This window comes from Meles meles, chromosome 5 (assembly GCF_922984935.1).
Source record: "Meles meles chromosome 5, mMelMel3.1 paternal haplotype, whole genome shotgun sequence".
NCBI lineage: Eukaryota > Metazoa > Chordata > Mammalia > Carnivora > Mustelidae > Meles > Meles meles.
This window is the reverse complement of record NC_060070.1, coordinates 32,404,482-32,423,380: the sequence shown is the minus strand read 5'-3', so window position 1 is coordinate 32,423,380 and position 18,899 is coordinate 32,404,482. Positions and strand designations below refer to the sequence as shown.

Below are 18,899 nucleotides of genomic sequence, written 5' to 3'. Positions count from 1 at the left end.
GTAGTAAACATATTCTTACAAATCATACCGGAAAAACAATCATCTAGAAATTGATAGTGAATTAATCTTAAACTTCTATATCATCTGTAGGCTCGGAAGCATCAATATGCATTTATCATTTCAGATACAAGTCTCTATTTGTATTTCTCCCCACCTTGTTGCATTGTATCGACTCCCTCGACAAGAATATCAATATGCCAAAGTTACTGAATCAGATTTAATACTATATCAAATAGTGAAATAATTATGGCTAACTTTTTAAAATTTTATTTCATTTTTTCCATGTTCCAAGATTTCATTGTTTATGTACCACGTGGTTAAATGGTTAACTTTTAAATAGCAAGCTTAAAATTTTATTATTCATATTGGTCACTGATGACCAAGCATTAAAACTAAACTTTAATAAGCAGCACTGGATAGAATTAAAAAGTACCATTCATCTGGTAGTCAGAAAGACCTAAGTTTGGGGGCACCTGCGTGGCTCAGTAGGTTAAGCCTCTGCTTTCAGCTCAGGTCACAGTCTCAGGGTCCTGGGATCGAGCCCCGCATCAAGCCCCGCATTGGGCTCTCTGCTTGGCAGGTAGCCTGCTTCCCTCTCTCTCTCTGCCTGCCTCTCTGCCTACTTGTGATCTCTCTCTGTCAAATAAATAAATAAAATCTTAAAAAAAAAGAAAGACTTAAGTTTGAATCTCCCGTTCCAAATTTCTAAATCAATTTCTAAATCAAAAAAAATATGATCAAATATTTGCTCAGGAGGATTGTGCTAATGTCCTCAAAACTTACCTATAAATCCCTTAATTGATTTCTTAAAATAAATTATAGGTAAAACATGATGTAGTATTATCAATTTATCAGCTCTTTCAAATTATGACACATTCAAAATAACTGCAGATCCCCAAGAAACTAGGTAGTATAACTTAAGAAACTGGTTTTTTATAAGTGACTCTTAATCTCACAAAACAAACAGGGTTGCTGGGGGGAGGGGTCGGGAGAGGGGGGTGGGTTATGGACATTGGGGAGGGTATGTGCTATGGTGAGTGCTGTGAAGTGTGTAAACCTGGCGATTCACAGACCTGTACTCCTGGGGATAAAAATACATTATATGTTTATAAAAAATAAAAAAATTTAATTAAAAAAATAATAATCCTAAAAAAAAAAAAAAGAAAGAAAGAAACTGGTTTTTTGGGGCACCTGGGTGGCTCAGTCTGTTAAACCGTCTGTGCCTTGGGTCATGGTCCTGGGGTCAAGCCCCACGTTGGGCTCTCTGCCCGGCAGAGAGCCTGCTTCCCTTCCTCTCTCTCTGCCTGCCTCTCTGCCTACTTGTGATCTCTCTCTGTCAAATAAATAAATAAAATATTAAAAAAAAAAAAAAGAAATTGTTTTTTTCCAATTCAAATTCTCCACAGAAATTGTCCATTTAAAGTTAAGCACAGAAAACTTATTCAACAAAGGAGAGACCAAAAGTGACAATATGAAGGTAGGAAACACAACAGCAGTAAAAGTTAGTATTTCTGTTAAAAAAAAAAATCAGTCAAGGAGCTCAGAAAATAAAAGGATATAAAGTATGTTATCATATACCTAAAATGTAGGAAGGAGAGGAGTAATGAATGGGATCAACTGAAATGACCATCAACTTCACATAAGCTGCTACATGTAGAAGATGTTATATACAAACCTAATGGTAACCACAAATCAAGAACCACTAAAAATATGCAAAGAATAAGGAGAAAGAAATTATATCACTAAATATATCACAAGAGAAACAGATCACTAAAAAACCCCAGCAAACCATGAAAAAGAGAAAGATAAGAAAGGATAACAGAAAATCTTCAGAAACAACTATAGAAAAAGTAATATAATGGCAATATCAATAATTACTTTGAATGTAAATAGACTCTTTTTTTTTTAAAGATTTTATTTATTTATTTGACAGAGAGAGATACAAGTAGGCAGAGAGGCAGGCAGAGAGAGTGAGAGGGAAGCAGGCTCCCTGCCGAGCAGAGAGCCCGATTGAATGTAAATAGACTCATTACTTCAATCAAAAGACATAGGGTGATAGAATGGATATAAAAAAAAAAAAAAAGGACCCATCCATATGCTATCTATAAGAGACTCACTTCATATCCAAAAGACAGTTGCAGATTGAAGGTGAGGGATGGAGAAACACTTATCACAAAAATGGATGTCAAAAGAAAGCCGGGGTAGCAATACTTATATCAGACAAAACAGACTTTAAAACAGAGTCTAGGGGTGCCTGGGTGGCTCAGTGGGTTAAGCCTCTGCCTTTGACTTGGGTCATGATCTCAGGGTCCTGAGATCAGGCCCCACATCGGGCTCTCTGCTCAGAAGGGAGCCTGCTTCCCCCTCTGTCTCTCTGCCTACTTGTGATCTCTGCCTGTAAATAAATAAATAAATAAAACCTTTAAAAAATAGTAATAATAAAAATAAAACAGAGTCTAGAATGAGAAACAAAAAAGAACACAATATAATCATAAAGGGGACTCTCCAATAAGAAGATAGGACAGTTGTAAATATTTATGCACTCACATACATAAAAGTTCAAAACAAACATAAAGGAACTAATCAATAATAACACAATAAGGGTAGGGGACTTTAACACCCCCACTTATGTCAATGGACAGATTAAACAAAAAATTCAACAAGGAAACAATGGCTTTGGATAGCACACTGGACCAGATGGCCTTAACGATATATGCAGAACATTCCATCCTAAATCAGCAGCATACACATTCTTTTCAGGTGTACGTGGAACATTCTCCAGAACAGATCATATATCAGGCCACAAAATAAGTTGTAACGAACTCAAAGTCAAAGTCATACCACGCTTCTTTTCTGACCACAACACTATGAAACTAGAAATTAACCACAAGAAAAATCTATTAAGACCACAAATACATGGAGATCAGATAAAATGCTACTAAACAATGAATGTGCCAAACAGTAAATAAAAGAAGAAATTTTAAAAATACATAGAAACACATAAAAATAAAATCACCACAGCTCAAAACTTTTGAGATACAGCAAAAGCAGTCCCAAGAGGGAAGTTTATAGCAATACATGCTTACCTCAAGAAGCCAAAAAGTCTCAAATAAACAACTTAACCTTACACCTAAAGGAGCTAGAAAAAAGAACAATAAATAAAACCTAAAACCAGCAGAAGGGAAGAAATAATAAAGATCAGAGCAGATATAAATGATATAAAAACTAAAAAACAAAAACAAAACCCAGCTCAGTGAAACCAGAAGCTGGTTCTCTGAAAAAATAAAAAAATAAACATATATCAATAAAACTGATAAACCTCTAGCCAGACTTCACAAGAAAAAAAAAGAGAAGGGACTCAGACAAATAAAATTACAAATGAGAGAGAAGAAATAGCCAACACCACAAAAATACAAACAGTTATAAAAGAGTAGCATGTAAAACCATATGTCAACAAATTGGGCAACCTAGAAAAATGGATAAATTCTAGAAACATACAAACTGCCAAAAGTGAAACAGGAAGAAATAGAAAATTTGAACAGATAACCAGCAAAGAAATTGAATCAGTAATCAAACTCCCAACGAACAAAATTCCAGGACCAGATGGCTTCACACATAAATTGTACCAAACAACAAAAAATCCTAAAATCTGTATGGAATCACAAAAGACCCCAAGTAATCAAAGCAATCTTAAGAAAGAAAAGCAAAGCTGGAAGCATCACAATTCCAGACTTCAAGTTCTGTTACAAAGCTGGAGGAGTCAAAACAGTATGGTACTGGCACAAAAACAGACACATGAATCAGTGGAACAGATTAGAAAACCCAGAAATAAACCCACAATTATATATGGTCAGTTAAACTTTGACAAAACAGGAAAGAATATCCAATCGGAAAAAGACTCTCTTCCACAAATGATGGTGGGAAAATTGGACAGCTACCTGCAAAAGAATGAAACTGGACCAGACACAAAAATAAACTCAAAATGGATTAAAGACCTAAATGTAAAAACTGAAACCATAAAAATCCTTGAAGAGAATACAGATGGTAACAACTTCGACACTGGCTGTAGCAACTTCTAAGTATGTCTCCTGAGGCAGGAGAAACAAAAGCAAAAATAAACTATTGGGGGACTACATCAAAATAAAAAACCTCTTTCACAGCAAAGGAAACAACCCATAAAACTAAAAGGCAAGAAACAGAATAGAAGATATTTGCAAATGACAAATCCAATAAAGGGGTAGTATCCAAAATACATAAAGAACTGATACAACTCAACACCTAAAAAACAAGTAATCCAATTACCAAATAGGCAGGAGACATGAAGAGACATTTCTCCAAAGAAGACATACACACAGCCAATAGACACATGAAAAGATGTTCATGATCACTCATCACCAGAAAAATGCAAATCAAAACTACAAGGAGATCACCTAACACCTCTCAGAATGACTAAAATAAAAAACACAAGAAATATCAGCTGTTGGTGAGGATGTAGGAAAAAAGGAACCGCGCCCCCCCACCCCCTGCACTGTTGGAAATGCGCACTGGTGCAGCCATTGTGGAAAATAGTTGAAGGTTCTTCAAAAAGTTAAAAATAGAACTACCCTGTGAAAAAGCAATGGCACTAATAGGTATTTACCCAAAGAATATAAAAACACTAATTCAAAGGGATACATGCACCCCAATGTTTACTATAGCATCATTTGCAATAGCTCAATTATAGAAGCAGCCCAAGAGTCCACTGATTGATGAATAGATAAAGAAGATGTGATATATATGTATCTATGTCTATACATGCAGTAGAATATTATTCAGCCATAAAAAAGAATGAAATCTTGCCATTTGCAACAACATAGATGGAACTAGAGAGTATAATGCCAAGAGAAATGAGAGTCTGAGAAAGACATATACCATATGATTTTACTTATACGTGAATTTAAGAAACAAAATGAATGAGTAAAGGGCCAGGGGGAGTGGGAGGGGAGAGAGAGATAGAGATAGAGAGAATGACAAACCAGGAAGCAGACTTAACTCTAGAGAACAAACTGATGGTTCCAGAGGGGAGGTTGTGGGGGGATGGGGGAAATAGGTAATGGGGATAAAGGAGTGCACCTGTGATGAGCACCAGGTGATATATGGAAATGCTGACTCACTCTATTGTATACTTGAAACTAATATAACACTGTATGTTAACTGGAATTAATATAAAAACTTAAAATGTATATAAAATGTATACATAAAACTTAAAAAGAGTGAAACCTTCCAAAGTTGAATTCAATGAATTTAATATGAAAGTCAATAAATAGACAATTAAGAACAGGATTGTAATAAACATTGTTTGGTCGCAGGAGGGAATGATTAACTCATTCTTTGAGATAATTTATAAGAAAATATCAGAACCCTAACTCTCTCTTCACTGGAAGCTAGAATACTGCAGTATTACAACTGAAGGTGGGATTTTAAAAAAAAAAGAGAGAGAGAGAGAGAAAGGTCCACCTTACCTAGTAACATGGTAACAGCTACCACAAGCATATGAGTACTTCATTTTCAGATGGTTGATTTACCGCATATTAATATAGGTTAAGAAGTATATTTATCTTGAATGGAAAATGGGATTTGACCTATTAAGACAATAACGATTGACAGGGCCTGTCTGCAGTGTTCAGTTGAGAATGATTCTGAGGTTAAATCCAGACTCAGCAGAACTGTTATGAAGGATTATTAATGTCCACTCTAAGTGAAAAAGGGGAAATAAGGTGGATATGTACTATGTACTTGACACCTTTGATATCTTGCATTTTCTCTGAAAAATTGTATGCCATTTGCAGAACTCTACAAAAAATGATGAATTTCACTCATTTAATATTAAAGTCAACTATGACCCAATTGATTAAGGAACAGGATTATAAGGAACACTGGGGAAATCTCTCCAGGCCATGAGCCATTCCTTCTTTTCTCAGAAACATTCCCTGATCCAGGAGGTTGGGATCCTCCTTCCCTTGTTACAAGTGGCTGATCCCTGAGTGGATCCTAATCCAACGCGGGGTAACAACGTTTCTCACTTGGGAATTCAGAATTGGGGCTTCATAAGCAACCAGTTTTAATAATGTGGAACTGCAACACCTGCACAACACGCAGATCTAGCGTTCAGAGAGAGCAGCACAGGGACAGCTCCGTCTGCAGGGAGAGAACAAAGAGAATCGAGGGAGCCTGAGAACCCAGGGAAGTTAAGAGAATATTCTCTGGATTCCTGAATTCTCTGAATTCCTTAGATTCTCTTTTCTTTAAGCCAACTTGAATTGATATTTTTATTTATAGTCAAATGGTTTAACTAATAAAGGATAATAGGGTTGCAAAAGGGTGAGAGAAAACATTCTCTTAGAAGAGGCAAAAAAATATATAAAGGAATAAATAGAAAAAATCAAATTACTTCTTAACCAACATTAAAATGACGGCAAAAATTAATTCCTTCAGTTTTGTACCTTCTTCTTTTTTTTTTTTTTTTAAATATTTTATTTATTCATTTGACAGAGATCACAAGCAGGCAGAGAAGCAGGCAGAGAGAGAGGAGAAAGCAGGCTCCCTGCTGAGCAGAGAGCCCGATGTAGGGCTCGATCCCAGGAGCCTGGGATCATGACCTGAGCCGAAGGCAGAGGCTTTAACCCACTGAGCCACCCAGGCGCCCCTGTACCCTCTTCTTACAGAGTATACATGATAAACTTAACAAAACCTGACCTTTGTTTCTTCTGTCCTCACTGCATCCAGCAGATAATGCAGAAGCTCCTGACTGTCCTGTTGCTGGAAACTTTTAAATCGAGGGGCCCTATGATTTAAAAAAAAAACAGGAAAGAGAAAAAGATCATTTCATCAACAATATATTACTACCATCTAAAATCATTTTTAAATAGCATCTAGTCAAAGATTCAATGCAGTCCTTTTTCTACTAAGAAGAAAGACCAGATGTGGTCACTGTTCCAATTAGGATGAGATCTTAAGTACACAGAGAATAATATGGTTGCCATTCATCAAGCAACTAATACATGCATGCACAGTACATATGTGAAGTTTTATATATGACAAGTCATCAAACCCTCAAACAAGTTCAGAATGCACTATCTTCTCCGGCTTATATAAGAGGGTTTAGAGGGATTATTTACAGAGTTTGTAAGGTCACACAGCAAATAAGCAAACAAAAGTATTCAAACCCAAGCCACCATGATCTATTATCTTCCCACCCTGAATAACCAAAAGAAAATCAAGAGGTTCATTATATTAAAATAAAGAACTACAATCTGGTATCTCTGTGAATATATTTATTTTAAGGATCTGACCAATTAGATTTCCTTATATTAATCAAAGGATCAGGTGTTGTTCATGGAGACTTCAACAGAGCAAATATTTAGGTCATTTCAGTAACCTTAAAAAGTAGTATTTTCTGCAATAAACTCCAATACTAAAATAAGCATTTTGCCTTAAATGAAAATAAGTACTAAATTTAGATAGTGCTTGAAGACGAAGCAAAAATTCTGTCTAACTAATATAAAAGAGTAAGAATATGTTGTGGCAGTACGAGTTGACGACGGTCTCATTAGGATATGTGTAACATATCTCATTTGACATGCACAGCAGTGCTGTTAAGAAATTCATAATTAATACGAATTCTGTTTTACACTTGAGAAAACTGAAGAACAAGCTAAGTGCCACTGACCTAAATCCAGGTCTTTTGATTCTTAAGTCTAGTACTTAAAGCATTATTCCTCATCTCATAATAAACATTCACCCGTGTAATGCACTACTCTGAGTCCCTGGTACTACAAAGCTATCTGAAATAGTAGTGAATCTAGCCTATAACAGGAGCCATAATTTCAGTTACTCACTCTTGTCACTCTTGCTAAGAAGTAGCAAAAGCAGCAAGATGTTGAAAAGACTTTGATTTACTCCTCTTGTGGGCTTCCCTTTCTGCACGTGGTAGATATTGTTCACCTCCTAGATCAGAGTTGAGGACAGAAACCAAGAGGGAAACAAATCCTAACCCCATTTGGGCTTCCATGGCTGGAATCCACATAAGGCTGAAACTGCATGACAGGACACTTGTGTTGTAGGGATTAAGGAAAGTCCGTGGAGTGGAAGAAGGCTGCAGGGGAAACCAGGGAATCCTTCAGAGATCCTCATCTGCCAGGTGGCAGGTAGGTCGACCAGTCTCTGGCTTTGGAAGCAGATGCACAGGATGGAAATTGCTTGTGAACAGAGGAGGAACAGTCTCTACCACGTCTCTGTCTATAGGTCCATCTCAACTGTGCACAAAGCAGTACCGCTTTCTAAACCACTCAAGAAAATTTACTAAACTTAGATTTTTTTCTTTCTTCTTCTACCTAGGACTGGGGCAAAACATTCTGTGATGACATATAGAATCTTTAATGGAGCCTATCTGAGCTACCAATACCAAATTTAAAGAGAAAAAGAGAAAAATCAACAAACATATCAAGAGAGTCACCTACTCAAAATGAGAAATCCTGAAGATCTTCTATATAAAACTACCACAGCCAGTAAGTGAACTGAGCAAGGGAATAAAAACAAGATCAATATGCAAAACAAGATCAATATACAGAACTCAAGTATATTTCTGTATATTAGGAATGTACAAATGGATGAAATTTTTCTAAAGTACCAATTTATAATAAATAGTAGTTAAAAATATGACATACTTAAAGTAAATGTAACAAGATACTGCAGGGTTTGTAAGCTGAAAACGACAAAAGTTGATGAGGAAAATCCAAAATACTTAAATAACTGAAAAGATATTTCATAATCATCCATGGGAAGACTCAACATTGTTAAGATGTCCTCTCCAAATTGATCTCCAAATGCAATCCCAATAAACAAACTGATTCTAAAATTCACATAAAAAAGCAAAAGACCTGAAGTAGTTAAAAAAAAGAAGCGGGGGGGGGAGGTTTGAGCACTCACACTATCCAATTCTAAGACTTATTATGAAGCTACAGTAATGAGACAGTGCCGAACTGGGGTAAGGGTGGACATGCAGACTACTGGAACAGAGTCCAAAAACAGACACTTAAATCTTCTTAATCTTTGGCTTAAATCTTCACCAGATTTTTTAAAAAATTACTTTTCTTAATATAAATTTCTTTTTAACGTAAACATAATAAAGCAAATGCAATTTTAAATGTTTTCAGATGTTTGATCCAGTAATTCTATTTGCCCTACAGACGTTACTTTCACAAGTGCAATACACACACACATTAAATCAAATATGTCATGCCCACATGTACTAATATGGAAAAATGTAAAAAAGATATTAAGCGAAACAAGCAAGTTGCAAACAATCTGTATATATGTCTGTGCCTGCACAAGTCACTTTTGAAAAAAAATAAGATACAAATAGTACTCTGAATTTTTATCATAAGCACCTATTATTTTATCTTTAAAAATTTGTCAATCTTTATAAAACCAAAAAAAAGATATAAAACAGTTATTTTTGGCAGAGCCAAAACCAAATTTCGAAAGCACACAGAATCCTAAAAGCTTTTTAACTCTGTGAGGCACCGAAGTCTCTGAGACTTTTCTGGGATTCTTTTGTTGTTGTTCTTTGGGCTTTGAAAAAAACAGCACTTGCCAATCAAATGAAACATATAATAAACCCTCTATATTTTGTACTATATTCAAAATACCATGGCCCATTTTGCTACTTGAAATAAGCCAGTCACAGAAAGACAAATAGCGTGATTCCATTTATATAAGCAATCTAAAAAAGGCAAAGTCATTGAATCAGAGAGGGCAATGGTGTCCACCAAGGGCTAGAGTGAAGAGGAAATGAATATATAGACATAATCAATGGACATAAAGTTTCACTCAGGCAAGACGGACAAGCTCTAGAGATCTGCTGTCTAGCATTGTACCTATATCAACAATAATGTACACTTAAACATTTTTAAGAAGGCAGAGCTCATGCTAAGTGTCCTTTCCACAATTAAAATTTCTTAAAAAAAGAATTAACATTGGCACAGTTCTAGGAGATAAAATATAATATAATCTATGCACAAATAAGCAGCTTAAATTAAAATGAAATTTTAAAGCCTGGAGATAAGACTAGCTCATGAGCTCCATGATAGGGTCTATTTTTAATATATTACACATTGTACCCTTAGATTCTAGCAAACACCTGACACAAATAAGGTCTCAAATTTTTTAGATGAAAGAATACATGAAAGAACTAAAGTTAAGTCAGGTCCATTTATGGTATGTATTTATTTCTGGCACACAAGGATTTTGTTTTTGAACATACAGTGCTATCCTGAGAAATTCACTTAAATTCTATTTGCCTTGAAACTCGTCTTTAAAACTAAGGAAGGCACCTGGCTGGCTCAGTTGGCAGAGCACATGACTCTTGATCTTGGGGTTTGAGTTTGAGCCCCACATTGGGGGGGTACAGTGTACTGAAAAAAAATAAAATAAAATGAAAGTAAATATAAGAAAACTAGATTGAGATGGCCTATTATAGCACCTTTCAGATTTTATAATTCTATAATTTTCTTACTTTTTGTTATTATGTTATTACAGCATGGGCTTCTGAATCAGGACAGACCTCTATTTGAATCCTGGCTTTGCCACTATAAAACTATGTAAGCTGCTCAACTTCTGTGAGTCTAAGTTTCTTTATTTATAAAATGGGGATAAACAAGCACTTCTTCAGAGTGCTATGAGATATAATTTACATAAAGCACAGAGCTGCAAGTAAATAAATATTAGTCCTTTCTCTTGAGAATCTAGACAATAATAGCAATGTTACAGTAAGAGTGAAACTACTCATACTAAGTGATATGTTAGAATTTTACAACTCATTAATACATTAGAATTTTACAACTCATTATTATTTATATCAAGAACTTAGATGCACCCACTTCTGACAAAGCTGATTAAAAAGAACTTTAGGAGAAAGTGGTCCTTTTTCAGTCTCCTTCATGCTGTGAAGAAACACCAACAAGGCTGAGGTCAATGGTCCAGGGCTTGAAAGTTCCACTATTAATGGGTCCTTTAAAAACATGATCAACTCTATGTCAGAAATATGCAATTTTAAAATTAAATATTATTAAAAATCTAGGAGCTACATTTTGCTTAAATGACGACAACTAAGTTGCTTTAAGTGTATTAAGAAACTTCACTCCTACATATATAAAATGACTATTAAAAATGGAAATTGGAATAAATGCCTTACCTTCAAAGACACAGGTATTCTCATATCCTCTGCCCCTTATTTAATAAAACTATTAGCTTAAAAGTAAAATCACCAATCTTTAGTTGCTCATTACTGTCCCTTAATGTGCTCTCTCCTATACGTGCCTGGCTGGCTCAGTCAGGAGAGCAAGCAATCCATCTCAGGGTTGTGAGTTTGAAGCCCATGTTGGGTATAAAGATTAGTTTAAAAATTAAGTCTTTAAAAAAAGTGTTCTCCTAAAAGCAAAATTACTCATCTACTTGATATGTGTACTTTACATAAGATCACAAATTACATTTGTTAGCAAACTCCGTACCTTTCTTTTCCCCCAAATAGTTTAATAAAATAAGGAATGGGAAACTATGTCATAAAATTGGTACGCCATTCTCCCTCTTTACCAGGGAGAGTCATAAAGCTTATTAAAAGCAGCTAGAATTGTGTGAAGAAGAAACCCACTTTATCCTAGAATTTTTAGTAACCCCCTCTCCTCATAATAAAAAACAGATCCCAAGTATAATCTTAGGACATTACAGAACATTATTTTTTTTTTAAGATTTTATTTATTTATTTGTCAGAGAGTGAGCACAGGCAGAGGCAGAAGGAGAAGCAGACTCCCTGCTGAGCAAGGAGCCGAATGTGGGACTCGATCCCAGGACACTGGGATCATGACCTGAGCCAAAGGCAGCCACTTAACTAACTGAGCCACCCAGGCATCCCCAGAACATTATTTTTTAAGACAATATCAAATACGTTACCTCATTCATGTATTCATAAAATACATGTATATTTCATATATACATATATATATTTCATACCACTATCCTTAAAAAAATCTATCATCTGACTAAAACCATAGAAAGGACAGGTTATAATTCTCCATAGCTTCTGAATATCAAAAGTACTCTCTGCCATGTTGAAGACATGAACAGACATTTCTCCAAAGAAGACATCCAGATGGCCAACAGACACATGAAAAGATGCTCAACGTCACTCATCATCAGGGAAATGCAAATCAAAACTACAATGAGATATTACCTCATGTCTGTCAGAATAGCTAAAATCAAAAACGTAAGAAACAACAAGTGTTGGTGAGGATGTGGAATAAAAGGAACTGTTGTGCACTGTTAGTGGAAAAGCAAATTGTTGCAGCCATTGTGGAAGCCAGTATGGAAGTTCAAAAAATTAAAAATAGAACTACAATATGATCCAGTAATCACTCTACTGGGTATTTACCTAAAGAATACAAAAACACTAATTCAAACAGATACATGCACCCCTATGTTTACTGCAGCATTATTTACAATAGCCAAATTACAGAATCAGCCCAAGGGTCCATCAGTTGATGAACAGATAAAGAAGATGTGGCAGTATACACATAATGGAATATTATTCGGCCATAAAAAAAGAATGAAATCTCACCATTTGCAACAACATGGATGGACCCTGTGGGCATAGGAAATCTTTTCAAATGACTAAGCACACACACACACACACACACACACACACATCAATTTCTAACTAAAAACGTTATTACTAGTCTCAGGGCCCTCCAGGCAAAGACTACTGGGAACACACTAGTAATTGAACAAGAGGGGTTTATTATTTGTTGCATTTAGGAAGAACACACACCATGGGAAACCACGTGGTGTCTCAATAAGACAGTGTTGGAAAGAACTGATACAGGATATGGTCTTCGGTTGAATAATCTGGGGGTGAGTCTAAGGAAGCAAAAGTTTGCTCTCAATGGACTGCTGTCAGAAAGTGGAGACAATTCTTTAGACTGGGTATCTCGAGAAATCTTTTTTTTTTTTAAAGATTTTATTTATTTATTTGAGAGACAGAGAGCACAAGCAGGCAGAGAAGCAGTCAGAGAGAGAGGAGGAAGCAGGCTCCCTGAGGAGCAGAAAGCCCGATGTGGGACTCGATCCGAGGACCCTGGGATCATGACCTAAGCCGAAGGCAGAGGCTTTAACCCACTGAGCCACACAGGCGCCCCGTATCTCGATAAATCTTATCTTTGAGTTCGGGTAACACAAATTCTAGTCTCTTTGGGAGACAAGAATGAGGCTAAAGCTGTAACTAGCAAAGAAGTCGCAGTCTCTCACTTTGGTCAAGAGAGGGTGCTTGGGATTTTTCTAAGCGGTAGACTAACCTTGCTTTTGTCTGAGTTTAGAAAAAATTATCAAGTGGCTTTACCTTGTCTTGTTTTATCAGTCTCTGAGTAACCTGGCCTGAGGTTGGTATTTTGTGAAATTGAAAAATATGGCCTAATTGTGGGTGCCAGGGCAGATTCTGGATATTAAGGGCTGCTCTTTTTTTTTTTTCTTTTCTCATTAGCTTAAAAACCTATTTTCAGACTAGGCTCCAAAAAAATCTTTAGATGCTCACTATTAAAATTAAATCTAGTTTTAAAGAACTAAAATGCTTTATTTAAGCAAATGTTACCAGTAACTACAAAACAGGAGTCCTAGACATTTTGTTCAATAAAGTACAAACCCCTTTTGTTTGAAAGTTGCTGTAATATTTTTGTATCGTTTGACCCATGATATGTTTGAACCACAATATATCTTGAAGGTCTTACTTTAGAATTTTAAAATCAGATTATTTTCACAAAATGCTTTTGAATTATTTTTTTCAAAATACTTTTTCAAAACACCATCTCAGTTAACAGTGCTGAAAAATACAAAAGGTCAATTTTGGCACCATCAGTGGCTCATCTAAAAAGAGCTATTATCCCAGTAGTCATTCTTCTTACCAGCTGAGAGTCTGGAGAAGGAAAAATCTTGAGTTTTGTCCCATTTTCTTTGCTCTCATTCATCAGTTCCATAAGAATGTAAGATTGTGCCAAGTTCTAAAAGAAAGCAAAAGTAAAGTCTTCTGATTTGGCTGTAATATGCCTCTGATTCTATGGAATAAATGGTCTCACCAACTCTCAATGTCATCTAGCAGAGCAAAAAAAAAAATTTAAGTTTTAAAAAACCTGACTGAGCACATTTCTCGTTTAATAGATGTCCATATTACAGACAGAACCACGGTAAAACAGAAGGACTTCCGGAAGCACTATGCAAAAATGTGGCATATATATGTAAGCAGCAATGGCTACAGACAGCCTAAAACAAAAAGAAAACGGAAATTTCTAGGGGAACTTTCAGCAGTCAATTGCAAGTTTACAGGTGTGTCAGTAAATATAAATTAATTAAAAGTTATCTTTTACATTTTCCAAAGATTCCTGATGGCTCTTACCTGCATGACTGCATTAAAAAAGCAAGTATTTCCTAAATTTGAAATTCCTTTCACAGACGGTACACTGCTGCCTTTTCTCCCCTTCTTTTTTTCACCTGTTTCACATTTTTCCTCACAAAGTTTTAGGATTCTAGAAAATGCACCTAAGTTACAGAAAACATAACTGACATAAGACATAAAACCAAATATATACAAATAATAATATTATATGTAATAATATATAATATATATAACTTGAAATAATTTGAATACATTAATCAAAATTAAGTAAGATTTTCCCCTGAACTGATATCCCTGAAGGGCAAGAATACAAACACAAATAAATATCTCCAGTTTGTGTCTTACTGCTACATATTTATACCACATACGACATTGAGGGATAAATTCCAGATGAATTACATAGTTAAATATAAAAGAATAAAGTAAAAAAACAAGAAGAAAACATCCAGATCTCTGTTCCTAAATACCATTCCCCACTAAAAGAAATGAAGACTCCTTGAAGAAAAGGCTGATTTTAAACCTAGGACAGCAAAGAAACAAAGTAAGCCTATAACATTTTTATTGTGCCAGAAAATAAGGAAGTATTCAAAAAAAAATGAGTAGGTCAAAATACACATGCACCATTCTGAACACGTTCCCACCAGTCCACTCTGGGACAACCTGAATATTAAAATAAAGAAGGGTTGGAATAGTTTACTATTCATTGAACAAAATGAGAATGGGTCAGAATCAATAACAGGTTTTTTAAATTGGAGGAAAAGTGAAAAACTCTTCCATACAAGAAAATGCCAGCTAACACACAGAAGAAATACTGGAATTGTAAAATCACCATATAATAGGAATTTTTTGTACTGTTCTTGCAACTTTTCTATAAGTTTGAAACATCAAAATAAAAAGCTTAAAAAATTAGAACTATATTATAATATAAAAAGTAAAATGCCTATATGTATAGTATATAAGTACATGTTTTGGGTTCACTGGTTTATATAGTTAATGAAGATATGAAAATTGTATCAATTCATCATGTTTCAAAACAATTGGGAAAAGAACAATTTCTAACTTTTACAAACTGACATGATCACATCTATTCAACAGCAAATTACTTTCCGAATCAAAATGTAATTTGAGGGGCACCTGGGTGGCTCAGGTCAGTTAAGCAGCCAACTTCTGATTTCGGCTCAGGTCTTGATCTCAGGATCATGAGATGGAGCCCCATGATGGGGTCTGTACTCAGCATGAGTCTGCTGGAGATTCTCTGCGTCTCCCTTTCCGCCCCCCCCCACTTCTGTTTTCTCTCTCTCAAAATCTATTAAATCTATTATAGATGTATCATTTGAAGTTTGACAGGAAATTTCCAAGTTCTCAAATCTTTTGGTTTTAACCGAAATTTTTTTTTTTTTTTAAGATTTATTTGACAGAGAGAGAGAAAAATCACAAGTCAGCAGGGGGGAAGGCAGAGGGAGAGAGAGAAGCAGGCTCCCAGAACCCTGGGATCATGACCTGAGCCAAAGGCAGATGCTTAACCAACTGACCACCCAGGGGCCCCTAACCAAAATATCATTTTTTTTTAAAGATTTTATTTATTTAATTGACAGAGAGAGATCACAAGTAGGCAGAGAGGCAGGCAGAGAGAGAGGAGGAAGCAGGCTCCCTGCTGAGCAGAGAGCCCGATGCGGGGCTCGATCCTAGGACCCTGAGATCATGACCTGAGCCGAAGGCAGCGGCTTAATCCACTGAGCCACCCAGGCGCCCCCCAAAATATCATTTTTAAACTCTTTTCAACCTTCAGATTTTGTAGTTCTTTACAACTATGTGTTTTATTCATCTAATGTGACATACTGCCTTGCACTGCTAATTAATTTTTAGATATTTGACTGTCTCCCCAGTCAGACTGATGGAGATCAGAAAATGTCTCACTACTGCTCTTTCTGCCATAGGGGTGTAATGTTGGGGAGAACATATATAATAAAAATTCAATATAAATGAAAACATAGCGGATTAAACAGGTTCAGTAGCACCTTAGCCCTCCATGTTTCTGATGTGTTCCTACGAGTAAATAAGTTAAGACACCCCTCCCATCCTGCCCTTCTACACCATAGCACTGAGCGAGAGGAATAGGGCTGGAAGTCGCCCTCTTTTCAGGAACAGAAGCAGAAAGCAAACACCACAAAAAGAAAGTGTAATCTAAGGTAGGACAGACTGATGTCATACGCATCCTGTTGGTTCAAATAAGGCTTGACTCAGCACTTGTGACTTTTGTCAAAGAAAAGGCATCAATTAAGGGGGATTAATAAACTTCCTAATAAGCTTTTCATAAGGATTAAATGCAGAACGACTATCTGCAAAGCACCTGGCAAGGTAAGCACTATGTAAGTAGATGAAAACAGCCTGGAGAGCCTCCCCCAAATTGTTACTTGTGCCAACATCCATACCTTCACAAGCGATCCTTCATGCCCATCGTTTCTCTGCCCTCACTTTTTTCTTCTCTTCAATCATTTCCTGTAACTTCCTGGGTTTTTGTTCTCAAGCTCAGCTCTTATTTCTAACTGATTTTCAGAATTGCTTATATGAGTTTTGCCTTTTATATTGACTGTGTAGTTTTCATACCTCACTGAGAAAAATGAACGGTGGTTTCTAAGGGTTTTTTTCATTAAGTAAATCTACTGCATGGAAAATATTTTTCTTTTCTTTTTTTTTTAAGATTTTACTTATTTATTTGACAGATAGAGATCACAAGTAGGCAGAGAGAGAGAGGAGGAAGCAGGTTCTGGGCTGAGCAGAGAGCCAGATGTGGGGCTCAATCCCAGGAGCCCGGGATCATGACCGGAGCAGAAGGCGGAGGCTTTAACCCATTGAGCCACCCAAGCACCCCAGAAAATATTTTTCTTTCAAGTTGCTAAGACTTGATGTATCCATGATGTAATATTTTCCCATAAACCCTACTGCCCATTTTTTTCCTTTTGTTCCTGTTGGCTTATTCTTTTTTTTCTTAACATTTATTTGAGAGAGAGCACACACACACAAGCAGGCAATAGGGGCAGATAAAGAGAGAATCTTAAGCAAACTCCCTGCTGAGCACAGAGCCTACATGGGGCTCGATCCCAAGACCCTGAGATCATGACCTAAGCTGAAATCAAGAGTTAGACTGCTTAACTGACTGAGCCACACAAGCTCTCCTGTTGGCTTATTCTTTAAACATTACTGGTTGTTACAGGATGTCTGCTGTCCAGATACTGAAGAGTTGTTTTTGACTCTGAACCCTAGAGTTCTGAATTAACACAGAAAAGAACTAGCAAGATAGATCTCTTCTCCTGTCTTCCATATATTAAAACAAGTAATAATTAAACCCCATACGAGAACTTGGGGGCAAAGGCTGGTAAAATCAATGGAAAGGTTACTCAAGGGCAGAGACCAGGCACAAAGAAAAGGAAAAGCAGGAAAAAGCAAGACAATATTCAAACCTGCAAGTGGATATAAAATGAAAAATGAAAAAAGCCAGTCAGTGGTTAAGAAGCACTGCACAAACAAGAGGAGGCCCCATATGGCTCCTGGCTGGGTGTGCACATGGGAGCCGTTCCACCTCTTCATTACATCTGAGATTCCAAGTAGAGCCTGGAATCGGGTGGTCTCAGCTCTCGTTCTTGCTGCTGCCACTAGATGGCTTCATAGTGACTTTGAAGAGATTTCAGATGAGAGAGTAATTAAACCTTTTTAGGCAAGGTTGTTACTCTGATTTTACATTTAAAAAACTCACTCTCCAGCAGGTTAACTGATCTGCCCAAAGTCATATGATAATCTTTTGATTATAAATCTATTGCCATTTTACCACCTACTTTCTTCTGATTTATGTACAATGAGAAGAATTATAAAAGATAGGAAGACAAGCATCTTACATATCAAGGTATATGCAACCCTGAACAAAACACTCCTCAAGAGTACTTCCTTCCAGGGGCGCCTGGGTGGCTCAGTGGGTTAAAGCCTCTGCCTTCGGCTCAGGTCATGATCCCAGGGTCCTGGGATCAAGCATCGGGGGCTCTCTGGTCAGCCGGGAGCTTGCTTCCCTTCCTCTCTTTCTGGCTGCCTCTCTGCCTACCTGTGATCTCTGTCTGTCAAATAAATAAATAAAATCTTTAAAAGAAAAAAAAAAGTACTTCCTTCAGTTAAAGTTGCCAGAATTTTTTTTTTTTTTTTTTGCTTATTAACATGAAAAAAATGTTAGGGAAAATAAACTGCAGATTATACTAATATATATATTAGAATATATGTATATATATGTATCTGATATATATACTATATATGCTAATCAGATATATGTAACATTTTTCATATTTTTGTATTTTAATATATTTATCGTTCACTTGAAAAATACTTCCAGAAATAAATCATATTTTATTCTTATAAGAACAAATAGCATTTTTAAAAA

At 36.1% G+C, this 18,899-nt stretch overlaps 1 protein-coding gene across 5 annotated transcripts in view; it reads right to left on the bottom strand.

Annotated features, from left to right (window-relative positions):
- USP45 (ubiquitin specific peptidase 45) overlaps positions 1 to 18,899 on the bottom strand; it is a 73,481-nt gene that overhangs the window by 25,679 nt on the left and 28,903 nt on the right. For 4 of the 5 annotated variants that reach the window (XR_006818359.1, XM_046005618.1, XM_046005620.1 and 1 more), the window contains exons 7-10: positions 14,477 to 14,619; positions 13,989 to 14,084; positions 10,920 to 11,050; positions 6,736 to 6,823 (exon numbers count right to left, since the gene is read on the bottom strand). Coding sequence is in view for 4 of the 5 variants with exons in the window: in XM_046005618.1 (XP_045861574.1) it covers positions 6,736 to 6,823; positions 10,920 to 11,050; positions 13,989 to 14,084; positions 14,477 to 14,619 (458 nt within the window). In the remaining variant the exon portion in view is untranslated. Of the gene's footprint in view, positions 1 to 6,735; positions 6,824 to 8,498; positions 8,556 to 10,919; positions 11,051 to 13,988; positions 14,085 to 14,476; positions 14,620 to 18,899 lie in introns of those variants that run through there. The other variant, XM_046005622.1, reaches the window with a different exon arrangement.